At 43.1% G+C, this 17,816-nt stretch overlaps 1 protein-coding gene across 1 annotated transcript in view; it reads left to right on the forward strand.

Annotated features, from left to right (window-relative positions):
• The first annotated feature begins 260 nt into the window (after nucleotides 1-260).
• Nucleotides 261-17,816, forward strand: part of sestd1 (SEC14 and spectrin domains 1) — a 70,885-nt gene continuing 53,329 nt past the window's right edge. Inside the window, exons 1-3 of the mRNA XM_072685411.1 lie at nucleotides 261-369; nucleotides 9,481-9,546; nucleotides 11,143-11,228. Of these exons, the coding sequence (XP_072541512.1) occupies nucleotides 11,174-11,228 (55 nt within the window). The 5' untranslated portion in view covers nucleotides 261-369; nucleotides 9,481-9,546; nucleotides 11,143-11,173. The remainder of the gene's footprint in view (nucleotides 370-9,480; nucleotides 9,547-11,142; nucleotides 11,229-17,816) is intronic.

A 17,816-nucleotide genomic window follows, 5' to 3' on the forward strand; every position in this document is an offset into this window, starting at 1 on the left:
AATATTACAACTACTACAACTATTAAACATCATTATAAACAAACAAACTAATCGATTAACACATAATCAGTTCAGACTATAAGTTTAATAACACATTAATTATCGATTTAAAACCGGATTAAAGTTCAGTGAAATCAGTCCTGCATCTTTTGAATGACGCGCTAAGCACTGAGCATGCGCGGGCCAGGCTCGGCCCACCCACTGCAGTGTCGGATTTCATTGGCTGCTGCGGCGGTGTGGACGTGGCCACGGTGGGCGAGGCCCAACCCCCTCTCCGACAAAACACAGCTAACGGCTAACTGGGCTAGCGCTGCTTTACCACGCTTTCTCCTCTCCGCGGGGGATTTCCAGCTCCAAAACCGTGAAAAGGTAACACCTCCGACCCGGTACCTCGTTTAAAGCGTGAGCAGGGCCGTCAGTGCGGCTGTAGCTGCCCGGCTGGGCCAGCGCTCAGGGCTGCAGATGTTGCTGAGAGGGGCGAGCGGGGCTTATTTACATTTAGGCTGATTTTGGGGTCGCCAGATTGCTTGTGAAGGACCTCTGTGTGTATATGGACTATTAGGACGCCTGTGTGTCCTCGGGAGGGTGCTGCCAGCATGTGGCTGTAGCAGAAGCCTCGTGCATGTGTGTCAGTCTGAATGGGGCTGTATTGCGCTGTGCAGCTCTCCTCCATGCAGCTGCTCCTCCTGCTCTCTGGTCTAGTGCATGACTGACAGTGATCCTGAGATATGCAGGCCAGCTAGGTAGCTCCCCCAGTCCTCCTGGCTTCGTTTATGGCCATATATGGCACTCCGGGTCCATAAATGTGGTGGTTTAGGCTGGGAGACCCCACTTCCCACCTTGGTGTTGGGTGCATCCTGCTCTGCAGTGATTTTGCATGGGGCTGCTGCTGTGCACAGCACTGCTCTACAATCCTGGGGATCATCAGGATTCAGTGTATCAGTGGTCGAGTGTAGGAAACTGTGTTGTGAGCAAGTAGACTGTGAGTCTGTGTGACTTCTGTAGGGAAGCCCTGCCAGCAGAGACGCTCTGGAGCAGCTGCACGTGACCCCTAAGGTCACCATGCCCAATGCCAACCATGCCCAATGCCAACCATGAAGTGGAAGGGTGCTAAGCCCTCCAGCGCCGGGCTGTGGGGTTCTCTGGAGTGCACCGGCTCCATGCAATAACTTTGGGCTGAGCTGATCGTCCAGCATCAGTGTCTGCAGCGTGAATGCAATCCAGGCGTCACAGCCATGTTCAAACGTATCGTGTGAAACCTTATAAGACAAGAGGAGACTATTAGAATCCTTGATTTCAGAAGAAATGGATGTGTAGGAGACGGGGATTTTATATATATATATATATATATTAGTTCAGGTTTATTTGTCATTTGCACAACATGTCAGGACATTTATGCATTGAAATGCTTGTGGTGAGGCTCAGGTTGATGCTCTACAGGAGGACAAAACTATATACATACTAAACATATTAAAATAAAGTTAATATAAAAATTATATTTAATAAATAAATACAAAATTACACAAAATACAGAATATACAAAGACAGGAGGGATCTGTAGAAATGTTATATATATTTATATATATATATATATATATATATATATATATATATATATATATATATATATATATATATATTACACACACACGTACTTTACATCTATATATCTATACATCTCTTTCTCTCACTTTCTCATATATGTATATATGTGTGTATATATGGATGGATAGAGAGAGATATAGATGGATAGATATATAGATGTATATGGATGGATGGATAGAGAGAGATATATATGGATGGATGGATGGATGGATAGAGATATAGATGGATGGATGGATGGATAGAGAGAGGGATATAGATGGATGGATGGATAGAGATATATATGGATGGATGGATGGATGGATAGAGATATAGATGGATGGATGGATGGATGGATAGAGATATAGATGGATGGATGGATGGATAGAGAGAGAGATATAGATGGATGGATGGATAGAGAGAGAGATATAGATGGATGGATGGATAGAGATATATATGGATGGATGGATGGATGGATAGAGATATGGATGGATGGATAGATAGAGATATATATGGATGGATGGATGGATGGATAGAGATATGGATGGATGGATAGATAGAGATATTGATGGATGGATGGATGGATAGAGAGAGAGATATATATGGATGGATGGATGGATAGATATAGAGAGATATGGATGGATGGATGGATGGATGGATAGAGAGAGATATATATGGATGGATGGATGGATGGATAGAGAGAGATATATATGGATGGATGGATGGATAGATATAGAGAGATATATATGGATGGATGGATGGATAGATATATGGATGGATGGATAGAGAGAGAGAGATATATATATATGGATGGATGGATAGAGATATATATATATATATATATATATATATATATATATATATATATATATATATATATATATATATATATATATATATATATATATATAGATGGATGGAGAGGGATGGATGGATGGATAGAGATATATATAGATGGATGGATGGATGGATAGATAGAGATATATATGGATGGATGGATAGATAGAGATATATATGGATGGATGGATAGATAGAGATATATATGGATGGATGGATGGATAGAGATATATATGGATGGATGGATGGATGGATAGATATATGGATGGATGGATAGAGAGAGAGAGATATATATATATATGGATGGATGGATGGATGGATAGATATATATATATATATATGGATGGATAGATGGATGGAGAGGGATGGATGGATGGATAGAGATATATATAGATGGATGGATGGATGGATGGATAGATAGAGATATATATGGATGGATGGATGGATGGATGGATGGATAGATAGAGATATATATGGATAGAGATATATATGGATGGATGGATGGATGGATAGAGATATATATGGATGGATGGATGGATAGAGATATATATGGATGGATGGATGGATAGAGATATATATGGATGGATGGATGGATAGAGATATATATGGATGGATGGATGGATGGATAGAGATATATATGGATGGATGGATGGATGGATAGAGATATATATATATGGATGGATGGATGGATGGATAGAGAGATATATATATATGGATGGATGGATGGATGGATAGAGATATATATATATGGATGGATAGATGGATGGAGAGGGATGGATGGATGGATAGAGATATATATAGATGGATGGATGGATAGAGATATAGATGGATGGATGGATGGATGGATGGATGGATAGAGATATATATGGATGGATGGATGGATGGATAGAGATATATATATATGGATGGATGGATGGATGGATAGAGAGATATATATATATGGATGGATGGATGGATGGATAGAGATATATATATATGGATGGATAGATGGATGGAGAGGGATGGATGGATGGATAGAGATATATATAGATGGATGGATGGATAGAGATATAGATGGATGGATGGATGGATGGATGGATAGATAGAGATATATATGGATGGATGGATAGATAGAGATATATATGGATGGATGGATGGATGGATAGAGAGAGATATATATGGATGGATGGATGGATGGATAGATATATAGATGTATATGGATGGATGGATAGAGAGAGAGATATATGGATGGATGGATGGATAGAGAGAGATATATGGATGGATGGATGGATGGATGGATAGATAGAGAGAGATATATATGGATGGATGGATGGATGGATAGAGATATATATGGATGGATGGATGGATAGAGATATATATGGATGGATGGATGGATAGAGATATATATGGATGGATGGATGGATGGATAGAGATATATATGGATGGATGGATGGATGGATAGAGATATATATGGATGGATGGATGGATGGATAGAGATATATATATATGGATGGATGGATGGATGGATAGAGATATATATATATGGATGGATGGATGGATGGATAGAGAGATATATATATGGATGGATGGATGGATGGATAGAGATATATATATATATGGATGGATAGATGGATGGAGAGGGATGGATGGATGGATAGAGATATATATAGATGGATGGATGGATAGAGATATAGATGGATGGATGGATGGATGGATGGATAGATAGAGATATATATGGATGGATGGATAGATAGAGATATATATGGATGGATGGATGGATGGATAGAGAGAGATATATATGGATGGATGGATGGATGGATAGATATATATGGATGGATGGATGGATGGATAGAGAGAGATATATATGGATGGATGGATAGATAGAGATATATATGGATGGATGGATGGATGGATAGAGAGAGATATATATGGATGGATGGATGGATGGATAGATAGAGATATATATGGATGGATGGATAGATAGAGATATATATGGATGGATGGATGGATGGATAGAGAGAGATATATATGGATGGATGGATGGATGGATAGATATATAGATGTATATGGATGGATGGATAGAGAGAGAGATATATGGATGGATGGATGGATGGATGGATGGATGGATAGAGATATAGATGGATGGATGGATGGATAGAGAGAGATATATATGGATGGATGGATGGATAGAGAGAGATATATGGATGGATGGATGGATGGATGGATAGATAGAGAGAGATATATATGGATGGATGGATAGATAGAGAGAGATATAGATGGATGGATGGATAGATGGATGGATAGATAGAGAGAGATATATATGGATGGATGGATAGATGGATGGATAGATAGAGAGAGATATATATGGATGGATGGATGGATAGATAGAGAGAGATATAGATGGATGGATGAGGCCTAAGGTACTGCGCTGGTAAAACAGCCTATATCACCCATATGAATATTTCAAGTCTAGTTTAAAGGAACTGATTTACAGCATCGCCTCTTTTTCTCGAGGCCTTCATGAGGTTCAAATGAGAGCTTGAGCTCGAGGACACTGAAGCCCCAGCGAGGTTGGGGAAGTCATTGTTAAATATGGTCAGTATTGGAATAAAATCTCATATCGTCTTAATGGAAGCTTTTTAACTTTTAATACGTGTTATTATATAAAACGAATTCGGGCGTTTCAATCAGTCCGTTCATCACGAGGTGTTCACATGCTGTAGTAAAGAGCAGCAGGTCTAAAAAAGCAGACTGTAAAGTCAGTATGATGGTGTGGGTACATTGTGGCACTGTGGTTCTGCACCAAGAGCCCTTCCGGCTTCAAGTACGGCTCGGCTCGACCCGCCATCCTTTAAGACCCATAAAGACGAGCGTCCAGGCTTTTTACTGTCCTGCACCGAAGTGGTGGAACGAACTTCCCCTGGGTGTCCGAACAGCAGAGTCCAACGCTCGCTGTCTTCAAACCCAGACTGAAGACCCTCCTCCTCTTCTGAGAGTCCTCAGTGTGCAGAGTGTAGAGGGTGTAGAGTATCAGGGTCTCCAGACTGACTTCTGTATTCAGTAGAGTCTAAGATTAGAGGATCTTCTGGGTTCTAGCTGATATAAACTAGATAAGTGTATCTTCAATGTAAATGTAAATGGTGCCGTCATGCCATCAGTATACAGTGGCAGTAAAGTAAGGGTTTGGACGCCCCTGGTCAGAAGAAGAAGCGAGTACCTCTTGGGCACCTCTCCAATAACTTTCACCAATGTCTCAGATCTTATTTTGCTTGTTAGGTTTATGGCTGGTTCACAGTGATTGTTGGGGAACACCAGATGATGCAAATTTCAAAGCTTAAGAAAAAAAAAAGAAAATAATTAATGCTCACAAAGCAGGTGAGAAGATTTCTTTGGACTATGGACCAATGGAAGTCAAGCTAAGGTCTAGAAGCCCAAGAAAACTTTCAGAGAGAGCTGCTCATAGGTTTGCTGGAAACGAACTTCAGAAGATCTTCAGAAAGATTAAGCGGTGGTGCGCTGCTCTCTGCTTCAGACCTGCATTAAAAGAACACCTTTCCAACTGTTGAGCACAGAGCTGGGTCGATCATGCTCCGGGTCGTGTTGCAGCCAGTGGCACAGCGAGCGTTTCACTGGTAGAGGAGAAACGGATTCAATTGAATACCAGCAAATTCTGGAAGCAAACATCACACTGTGGGAAAAGAGGTGAAGAGGATGACCACTACTGCAGGACAATGACCACAAACACACCTCAAAGTCCACTGAGGACTATTTTGAGAGGCACGAGCTGAACGATGGTTTCGCCGTGACATTTCGAGGGTCATCCGATGTTTGAGGAATCCTAGTGAGTGAGAATGGGAGTTTTATGGAGCTTTGAAATTGAAAAGACCTTGTATCTCCAACATGACAATTGTACAGGGAAAGTTAAATAAATAAAAAATAACTCATGGTTGGCATTCCTTAGATCCTGCTCTCCCCTCGTGCCACCCAAACAGCTCTGACCCCTGGAGGTATGGACTCCGCAAGACCTCTAAAGGTGTCATGTGGTCAGGGATGGCCTCTAGACGTCCCCAGGGCTTTGGGGCGTCCTCAGAAAAGGCCCGCTGACCCTTAAACCCCCTTCTTTAAATGACTGATTTGACGATCGCAGAAGTCATGATGTGGAGTGAAATCAGAGAAGGTCAGAGCTGTAACTGGAGGCTGTGCCCTGTAGAGTAGGACAAAAGTATTGGGACGCCTGCTCATTCATTATTTCTTCTGAAATCAAGGGTATTTTAAATAATTGATCCTGCATTTGTTGGGGTAACTGTCTCTACTGTCCAGAGAAGAAGGCTTTCTACTAGATTTTGGAGGAGAAGCATTGCGGTGAGGATTTGATTGCATTCAGCGTCAAGAGTGTTGGTGAGGTCAGGATGTTGGATGATGATGTCTCACTTCCCAGCTCGTCCCAAAAGTACTGGACGGAGCTCCACCATCCATCATTCCAGAGGATACAGCTTTACTGCATCACAGCAGCTCAATGCTGGGGGGCTTTATACCCCTTTACTAGCCCATGCCTGGCATTAGGCAGCATGGTGCCAATAGCTCCAGCCCTCCAGAGTCCCATTCTATTGGCAGTACTCTAACTGTATGTGTGTACATTTGCACATCTGTGTCAGCAATGGGTGCAACTTAAAGAAGCTGCATGCCTTTATTAGAAAAGGTGTCCACAAATATTTGGACATCTTTGGGCCAATGAACCTGTTGTCGGTTCACCGGTTGTTTTTATTTGGAGCACTTTTGGTAGGTACAGACCACTGCATACTAGGAACCCCCTCAATAAGACCTGCCTGATGTTTTGGAGATGCACTGACCCAGGGTGGGATTCCCTGGAACGAGCGTAGAGAAGGTCTGAGCTGTATCTGGGAGCTGTGCCGTGTAGAGCTTCTAAAAGGTGGAGTGGAAGATATTTTAGATGATGGGAATATTTGAGCTGTGACCAGTGCGGCCAGACACGTGGGTCAGTGGAAATGTGCAGTAATATGCATTCACAACTTTTACAGTGTTCCACAAACTGCTGGCCTGACCAGGTTTTGAAGGACTCTGGGCTTTTTCACAGTCTGCTGGAACAGTCCAAGCTTGCCGTCTGCTGGCCAGCAGCCCCGTGGCTGCGGTCCCGACTCCAGCTTTACAAATCGCTGCTTTATTTATTTATTTATTTATTTATTAATTTATTTATTTAGCAGTGAAGTGGATCTGTGCTGCACATCAGCTTATGCTTTCCTGCGTTCCCTCTGCCAGAGCCGTGTGTAGGCTAGTCCAGCTGGATTAGCGGAACCCCTCCAGATTTCATTGCTGTTAATAATGTAGTGCTTTTTTTTTTTTGGCTTTGAGTTTTTATGGCTTTTCCTTGCCCTGCCTGGCTGAGCTGGGCTGGACTGGGTTGGGTTGGGTTGGGCTGGACAGTGCTGCTGCTGCTGGCTGCTGGTTATTGGATGCTTACAGGAGAATTTCCACTCTAAGCAGTTTATCTGGAACTGTCCGTTCACCCCCGAATGAATCAGGCTGGGAGTGATTACTCTGCACTCGGCCGCCAGCGTGACTCGCAGATGGAGCAGAAGCAGGACGGCCTGGTTCTGTCTGAGTCTGAGCCGCTTCCGCTACCCGTCCACGTCCGTTTATTCATTGGATGAATTACCTGTCTGTCTCTGGCTTTCTCTCGACCTGTCTGTCTCTCACTTTACCTGTCTCTGGCTTTCTCTGTCACTGTCTTTCTCTGTCACTGTCTTTATCTGTCTGCCTGTCTCTCTCTTTCTGTCTTTCTCTCGACCTGTCTGTCTCTCACTTTATCTCTCACTGTCTTTATCTGTCTGCCTGTCTCTCTCTTTCTGTCTTTCTCTCGACCTGTCTGTCTCTCACTTTATCTGTCACTGTCTTTATCTGTCTGCCTGTCTCTCTCTTTCTGTCTTTCTCTCGACCTGTCTGTCTCTCACTTTATCTGTCACTGTCTTTATCTGTCTGCCTGTCTCTCTCTTTCTGTCTTTCTCTCGACCTGTCTGTCTCTCACTTTACCTGTCACTGTCTTTATCTGTCTGCCTGTCTCTCTCTTTCTGTCTTTCTCTCGACCTGTCTGGCTCTCACTTTACCTGTCTCTGGCTTTCTCTCGACCTGTCTGGCTCTCACTTTACCTGTCTCTGGCTTTCTCTCGACCTGTCTGGCTCTCACTTTACCTGTCTCTGGCTTTCTCGGTCACTGTCTTTATCTGTCGCTGTCTTTATCTGTCTGCCTGTCCCTCTCTTTCTGGCTTTCTCTCGACCTGTCTGTCTCTCACTTTATCTCTCACTGTCTTTATCTGTCTGTCTTTCTTTCTCTTTACTCCATCTGCATTTCTTTATCTGTCTGCCTGTCCCTCTCTTTCTGTCTTTCTCTTTACCCGTCTCTCTCTTTCCCTCCCTGGCTGTCTTTCTCTTTACCTGTCTTGCTCTTTACTCCATCTGCATTTCTATCTGTCTCTCTTTCTCTTTACCTGTCTCAATCTTTATTAGTCTGTCTTTCTCTTTAAGATAAGATGATCCTTTATTAGTCCCACAGTGGGGAAATTCTCTTTACCTTTTTTTCCTTCTCTTTATCTGTCTTTCTGTTGACCTCTCTCTCTCTCTCTCTCTCTCTCTCTCTCTCTCTCTCTCCCTCTCCCTCTCCCTCTCTCTCCCTCTCCCTCTCCCTCTCCCTCTCTCTCTCCCCCAGCCTTTTCTCTTTACCTGTCTCTGTCTTCTTTACCTGTCCGTCCATCTCTCCCTCTCGGTCTGTCTTTCTCTTTACCTGTCTCTCTCTTTCTCCATCTGTATTTCTATCTGTCTCTCTTTCTCTTTATCCGTCTTTATGTTGACCTGCATTTTTCTTTGTCTGTCTCTGTCTTTATCTGTCTGTCTCTCTCTTTACCTGTCTCTGTTTTTCTGTTGACCTGTCCTTCTCTTTACCTCTGTCTGTCTGTCTCTCACACCCCCCGCTGTCGTTTACTGTGTCTCTCTTTCTTGAACTCTTTTAATTTTTAATCTCTCTCTCTCTCTCTCTCTCTCTCTCTCTCTCTCTCTCTCTCTCTCTGTGTAGAGTGTGGTGGGCTGTGGAGGGAGCGTGTGATTAGAGGATGATTGATATTCTGGGGCACTTTTTGAGGTAAGTGTGACGCTGCTCTGAAGTTCAGTCTTTTGTTAGTTCAGAATAACAGGAGCCGCTGGACTCAGCGATCATCTCGATCACTGAAGACTTTAACTTCATTAAGATGAGGTTCTCCTGGTGGTCAGTATAGACACACTGTAGGTCCATATTCTGCATGTGGTGGAGGAAGTTCTGTTGAGAGAGTGATGTGAGGTAGATTTGTATTATCTGTTATTATTATTATCATTATTATTATTATTATTATTATTATTATTATGTTTATATGATTTTTCATTCCTGTTCACTGTGTTTACTGCGGTGTTCAGCAGTCTGAGCGAGTTATAAAAATAGGTTTCTGCAGCATTGTTTGTTTCCCATTTTAATATAATTATGATTGACAGTAGGTAATTGCATGGAAATGAACATCACGACCTTTCTGCACTTTTTGTTTGTGTGCTGTTCTCTTTTTGGGCAGTCGACAAACAAGCTGTTCCATCTTTGACGTCCTTAATTGTGTGTTTCAATTTAAATGTTTTTGCCCTGAAAAAAATGTGATTCAGGACTGTAGCTTGTGCTACAACTGCCCAAAATGCCAATCAGCCAAAACATTAACACCAGGCCAACATGCCAGGCAAATTGGAAATCATTCATTATCTTCATTCCCTGTGGCTTCATTGGTCAAGGGGTGGGATCTACATATTAGACAGCAAGTGAACAGTCAACCAGTGAACCAAGAACCAAACTGAGATGTTCTAGACTCCAGAACATCAGACAGGCCTTGTGGGGTGTTCCTGGTATGCAGTGGTCAGTACCTACTGGTACTACTGGTGAACTGGTGACAGGGTCATGGGCACCCAAGGCTCACTGATGCTTTTGGAGGCCCTGCCCACCTCACAACTTGCAGGACTTTTAAAGGATCTGCTGCTAGTTAACATTTGTCTTGGTGCTGGACACCACAGCAGGACACCTTCAGAGATCTTGTGGAGTTCATGCCTTAATAGGTCAGATGGGGGGGATCTATTCAACATTAGGCATGTGGTGCTAATGTTATGGCTCATCGGTGGATGTAGGGACCCAGTTGGTATTATCTTGTCACCTGATATTGACATGCAAATCAAAGTATCTGCAAAAATATAGTAATAATACACTGATAATTACTGGCTTTTTGGTCAACGCATCACTGGTATTCGGACCTGCGATGTGGGCAGAACCTTATTTTAGGTAATGTCTATGAACGATATCACGAAATACCATCAATGCTCAGATTAGCAAACATGTATAATGTGTCCAGACCATAACATGCTCTTAAAGAAGGACAAAGGCAGAGTAAACAGAAACCAGACCAGCAGAGGGTTGTCGGTAACTTCATCTCCAGTGCTTCAATATTTATACAGTGTAAGAGTTCCTTCTGTCTGAGATTAAGAAGTTTGGCTATTGACAATAATTTCAGTGTAAATTTGAGTTTCTATTGATGATGTAAAACCTCAAATTAAATCACCTTATGGCATCGCTTTAGCTCCTTAAAACCTAATACACTCTGAGGCACAGAATTTCCAGTCAGTCTGTGGTATCTTGAGTTACTTTCTGTGGTAACTTGAACTGGATTTCTTACAGCTGTCTGATTTGAGGAGCAACTCCGTCCAGCATGGAGGCCTCCACCATTCTGCCTGTACTGAAGAAGAAGCTGGCGTTTTTGTCAGGTGAGAAATCTAGAGGGTTACAGTTGCTGTAGCTCAGTTATATTTGAAATACTCATTTTAATCGTAAGTGTGGATGTGTATATGGTACACATGGGCGATATTGTAAACAAAAAATTATAATAATAATAATAATAATTAGCGCAATTGTTATAGACATTTTCACAATACATAATATTAATTGTAATACAAGAGATTGCACTGGTATTAGGATTAATATTAGGACTACCAATGCATAGGAATAATGCATTGGTAGCATCAGATTCTTAAAAACTAGTGTTTAAATACTGGCCCATACTGAGTAAAGTGATTTTTACTCAAAATATACTGTATTTCATCCCATTAAACCAGACTTATTATATTCTTGATATGCTTAAAAAATGGTGTACCACAATAACAGTTGTATGTATTTATGTATGTATGTATTTATTTATTTATTTATGTATTTATTATTTTCCTTTCTTGGGGGGGTGGGTTGTGGTATAGCAGCATCTATTTGTCTGTATCTTAACTACTGACCTTAGTACACAATGTATGTAGTGTTTGTGTTTTTAGTATAAAGAAGCTACCAGTATTTGGAGTAGTCTTCCCACCCATAACCCCACCCAAATACATTTTCACACTTCTGCAGTCAAACTAAAATTAGGGGAAAAAGGTGATGTATGATCCCTGTATAACAGAAGGCTGGACTGGTGTTTCACTGCCACTCCACGCACTCCATGAGTCCGAGCTCTGTGCCAGCTGTAAAGTTTGGTTGAGGAGGGATAATGCTCAGTTGTTGTTTTTCAGGGGCTTGTCCTACTCCCTTAGTCCCAGGGCAGGAAATCTTAATGCTTTGGCATTCCAAGACCGCTTGGACAGCTGTACGCTTCCAGCTTCGCAAAACAGTGGCGTGGAAAAGGGCCTTACACAAACTATGTCTGACCGTGGCCCAGTGTACTAAGCAAGCTCCATAGAGGCAGGGTTGGGTAAGATTAGTGTGGAAGAACATTGACTGGTCTGGAGGTCAGGAGAGCCCTGACCTCAACCCCATCCAGCACCTTTGGGATGAACTAGAATGGAGATTGCATGCCAGGCCCTCTCGTCCAACATCAGTGTCTGACCTTAAAAATGCTCTTCTGAATAAATGGCAAAACCTCTCACAGACACACTCCAGCATCTAGTAGAAACAGGAGTGTGAGCTGTTAGAGCTGCAAAGGGAGACCAACTCCTTATTAATCTCCCTCTGTGCACCATCAGGCCCCTGCAGCTTATCCAGAATGCAGCGGCACGGGTCGGGTCGTCTTCAATGCTCCTAAATTCAGCCATGTCTCTCCACTGCTGTGTTCTCTCTTTACTGGCTTCCTGTAGCTGCTGCCCGCATCAGATTCAAACCCCTGACTCTGGCCTACAAAGCCAAGACTGGACCAGCAGCCCCTCCGTACTTGATAGCGGCGATGGTCAAAAGCCGATCTGCACCAAGAGTCCTTCCAGCTTCAAGTACGGCTCGGCTCGACCCGCCATCCTTTAAGATCCAGGAAGACGAGCGTCCAGACTTTTTACTGTCCTGCACCGAAGTGGTGGAACGAGCTTCCCCCGGGTGTCCGAACAACAACACTCGCTGTCTTCAAACCCAGACTGAAGACCCTCCTCTTCTGAGAGTACTTGGGCAAATAGCAGAGTGATCTCCTTACTGACTTGTGTTTAGTAGAGTCTAAGATTAGAGGATCTTTGAATTATTAGTCTAGCTGAGGTTTTTCTTGGATAAATAGCAAAACACTTGTAAGTGGCTCTGGATAAGAGCGTCTGCTAAATGCCTTAAATGTAAATGTAATGCCTATGTATTTAGAATGGGATGTCCTACTCCTGTACTCCTGTAGATGTAATGTGTTGGTGTCCACATACTTTTGTCCATATAGTGCATGTTTAAATGCTATAGTGAGATTTTTCTGTTATGGTTTTAGCTTGTTAACCAGACACTCCAGCCTGTCAAAGCTCACTGAGTACATGACTTAATGCAAGCCCAGAAGGACTTTGAAGCTTCACTGAACATTAACTTTCCAAGACTACCTCATAACTTAACTCTGTGGTTTGGGTGGCAAGTTCCACTGGACTGGTCATAAGAGCACCTTTCTGTGACCTTTGCCTTGGTGAACAACCTTCTTAGCACAGACAGAGATCTTCTTTTATAACCCGTTGTTGCTTATTTCTGCTATTTTTACTTTCGGAGTGAGGCCAAGGTTAGACTACATGATTTTTACCCCAATTTAAGCCCTGATTCTCAGTCTGGCCGAGTCTGTGCTGGTTGGCTCTAGTCTGCAGATTTTTCTTCAGTCAGATTTGACAGCTGGAGAGAGAGAATTGAGTAATGTGTGAGGGAGGGAGGGAGGGAGGGGGGGACTCACATTTTGGCATCCCGATTGTGTTTTTAAACCTGCTTGAATATATATTTTTGGGCCGTCTCTGAGCGCAATCTAGCAGTGTATACTGGTGATGTCAACAGCCAATGAAAACAGAGCATGGAAGGTGCAGTTTTAGACAGTTTCTTATTAATAATGTTGCATTCCAGCTTAAATTTACATTTACAGCATTTAGCAGACACTCTTCTCCAGAGTGACTTACAAAAGTGCTTTGCTATTTCCCCAAGAAAAACCTCAGCTAGTTTAAATAGACTAATAATTTAAAGATCCTCTAATCTTAGACTCTATTAAACACAAGTCAATATGGAGACCATAGTACTCTTCTCTTCACCTGAGCACTCTCAGAAGAGGAGGGTCTTCAGTCTGGGTTTGAGGACAGCGAGTGTTGGACTCTGCTGTTCGGACACTTAGGGGAAGTTCGTTCCACCACTTCGGTGCAGGACAGTAAAAAGCCTGGACGCTCGTCTTCCGCAGATTTTGAGGGACGGCGGGTCGAGCCGAGCCGTACTTGAAGCTCGAAGGGCTCTTGGTGCAGATCGGCTTTTGACCTTTTGACCATTGCCATTACGATGCTGATGTAGCAGCAGCTACATTCTAGCGGCGGTACATGTCCAATATTGCAGCTCATTGCAAGGTGGATGAAGCTTGTGTAAGAAGCCAACATCTGCCTCATATAAAGAGTAGCCTCCAGTATGTGCTGTATGTTCTCCACCCCTTCAGCTCCTTCTGCAGTCTGTACAGACCAAGCTGACTCAGTCTTCCCACCCGTGACCCCGCCCAAAGACGTTTTTACTTTTCTGCAGTGGAAACCAAAATTAGGGGAAAAAAGGTGATGTATGACCGAAGGCTGCACTTAGAGGTCTGCACAGGGGGCGGGGCGGCAGGAGGGGGCGGGGGTGTCCACAGGTCCTGAGCTATCCAGGCAGATTCGGAGCATTCGGATTTTGTGGGCAGGAGTGGTCCGTGTACTAGTGTGGTCGTACTCCTATGAACCGCACTAACGGAGCAATCGCACCAGGGCTCGTTTTCATCGAACCAAGTCTCCTAATCTCCTAATGCTGCTTCTAACCACACCCAAGCCTGGAACTCCACGCCAGCCTCGGTTCTCACCGTCAAATTTTCATAACACGTGAAATATTGCTATATAAGCTCTGTGTTCATAAGAATTCTAGATCATTCTTAATCCCTAATTGTGATTTTAGCACTGATTAGCCAAAATCCTTCAACCCCTGCTATTCTGCCTTAATGAGCTCTTTGAGTCCTGAATAAAAGGTCCTTCTTCAGTTTAACTCTGTTCCACTTAATTAGCGCCCCCTTGGCTCCCGGTGCCGGTGGGTAATCTGCGGTCATTTCTCCCGTCTTCTGACCTTGCTGTGCGAAATTGCAAACAAGGTTGTAAAGTATGAATTAGATTATTACTTGGCACAAATTGCCATCAGCTTGAAGCGGTCTTCTCGGCCCGGGGTGTCCGAACAAATTACGGAGCAGAAGGTGCAGCTTCCGTCGCTGTTTTTCACTGTTGGCTTTTACCAATTACCCTGAACAAATGCTGGCATCCTTAATGAGCCCGAGAGATGCCGACTCTCCTGATACTTTCCACTGGGGGATATTTTCTCACTGACCTCAGCCAGAATAGCCAACATCTTCTGAGGGCCACACTGGATTCCACTGGCATTGAATACCTTACAAGATTAGGTCTTTATGGAGAACCTCTGGAGAAGATCCCTAGTGCTGTCCACTACCTGGCAATGGATGTACTGTTCTTGAGTCATGTCAGGTAGATGACCAGGCAATTTCTGTGGCATGCAAAAGACCCTATATCCAACAGTTTGTGGACAGTCCTAGTGAATACATTGAACTTCTTTAAGTTGCACCCATTGCTTTGCAGACACATGACTTGACTTGTCTACTCCATGTAGAGAAGTACTGCCAATAGAATAGGACTGCACTCTGAAGCAGATAGAAATGAACCTGTTGGGACCATGCTACTTAATGCCAGGCGTGGGCTAGATGGGTATGAACTATGGGGGGGTATGCGTTGTGGAGCAGTGGAAGAACTGTGCTCTCTGGAAGGATAGCTGGTGCTCCATCCAATACTTTTGGGATGAGTTGAGGATGAGGTCGGATGGTGAACATCCAACATCCTGAACTCACTAATGCTGCTTGTTGCTGAATGCAATCAAATCCTCACAGCAATGCTCCTCCAAATTCTAGTAGAAAGCCTTCTTCCCTGGACAATAGAGACAGTTAGTCACACAAAAGCAGGATCAACTCTTTTTAATACCCTTAATTCAGAAAACAACAATGAATGAGCAGATGTCCCAATACTTTTGTCCATATCGTGTATGTTCTTGTGAGTAGCTAAGTAAGCGAAAGACGACAAATATGAAACATTTGTTTAATCTTTTTTTTTTTTGCAGTTTTAAAATGATAAAAAAGAAGCCCAGAGCAAAAGTTTGGGTACCCGGCGTGGTCAGTGGAGTCTTTCAGTTCTTCTTTTGGGGGAGGGGGTTTGGTCAATTTGTCCTGAGACCTTTGGGTTGTCTTGCTGCACTGCTCTTTTGAGGTCTGTCCACAAAGGTGAGGGGACCGTGAGGGCCGTGGTATAAGCTCCAACTTGTGATGGTGTGATGTTTGCTTCCCAAATGTGCTGGTATTTCATTTGTTCCATTCTTTCCTGTACCAGTGTAATGTTCACAGTGCCACTGGCTGCAGCACAAGCCCAAAGCATGGTCGATCCACCCCTGTGCTTGACAGTTGGCGAGGTGTTCTTTTCATGAAACCTAAAGGAACTAGTGTGAATGGGCAAAGTGCTACAGATGCTTCCCTATAGTCACTGCACAGCTAATGACCTCCTGTATTAGTGTAAATAATCGCTGCCTGTATGAGTTCCAGTACCTAAGTGTTTCACCAGAGTAGCAGCCCATCCTCTTGTGAATGATTATAGGCAAAAGCCGAGGTCCGTCTTAACAGCGCTGTGTTTACGAGGCTCCAGTCCTGCTGCAGTTGTGATGGAATGTTTTTTGCTCTTGTCCTTGAAGCCCAGCATTAAGACTGTGGTTTTTCCTCTCCAGAAATGCAGCTTTTCTCAGGCTGGCGATTTCTCTGCCTCTTTTCTAACCTTGTTTCCAGCCGCAGTGACATCTGGAAGCAACTTAATCTCACTTAAGGAATCAAATGGAGGGTAAGACGATTGGTTATAGGGACCTTTACTGACGGGAAAATGTCTGAGTGACCGCTTCACTGTTCGTTTCGCTGTTTGTAGGATTCGAGACACCTCAGTGACCCTTTAGCGTAGCATGATAAATGGTTAGTCTAAGTGAATTTGCTGTTGAATGTGTCTTTATGTGAGTAAAAGGAGTTTAAGCTGCTGTCTCGTTTCTGCTGGGGCTGAGTTTGAGACATGTGAAAACCTACTGCAGAAGTACTGGATCTGCCAAGAACTCTTTACACATCACTATTAGTTGTGGACCATTGATCAGTAAGCATGGTGCTTATTGGTGAGTGATTGAGTCCATTAATGAGGCACCAACATGAAAATTATTCATTTATTATTTATTTCAGGTAGATAACCAAGCAGTTAAGTGTGGGCACCCCAGTCAAAATGCACTACGTACAAATGTTTGTGTGGGCGGTGCTTCTAATAAATACTCTCAGCTACTTGCACCAATAAACAGCTTGTCTGCTACCTGGAGAAGAATTGCCAGTAGAATAGGACTCTCTGGGGCAGATAGTAAACATGAACCTATTGGCACCATGCTGCTGCCTAATGTCAGGCGTGGGCTAGTAGAGATGTATAAAGCCCCCCAGCATTCAGCTGTGGAGCAGTGGAGGATCTGTGTTCTCTGGAATGATGGTGCTGCTCCATATGTCCCATATGTTTGGGATGAGGTAGGATGGTGATCATCAAACATCTTGACATTTATTTATTTGTTTATTTACTTATACTTTTGAATGGATGAAACCAATTCTCAGTCAGACTGAACTAACAATTAAAAAAGAGGGTGGAGAAATATTGAAAATAATAAAATTATTACAGTATGTATCTACAGAATCTGCAGGCTCTTTAATTATTTCCAAAAAAATGGTTTTGGTGGCTGAAATGTCTGTGTCCTGTGTAATTGTTCTGTGTAAGGCTGCATAATGTTAATATTAGCTAAAAATAAGTCATAGCTTGGCCCACACTATGATT

Source organism: Salminus brasiliensis, chromosome 8 (assembly GCF_030463535.1).
Source record: "Salminus brasiliensis chromosome 8, fSalBra1.hap2, whole genome shotgun sequence".
NCBI classification, from domain to species: domain Eukaryota; kingdom Metazoa; phylum Chordata; class Actinopteri; order Characiformes; family Bryconidae; genus Salminus; species Salminus brasiliensis.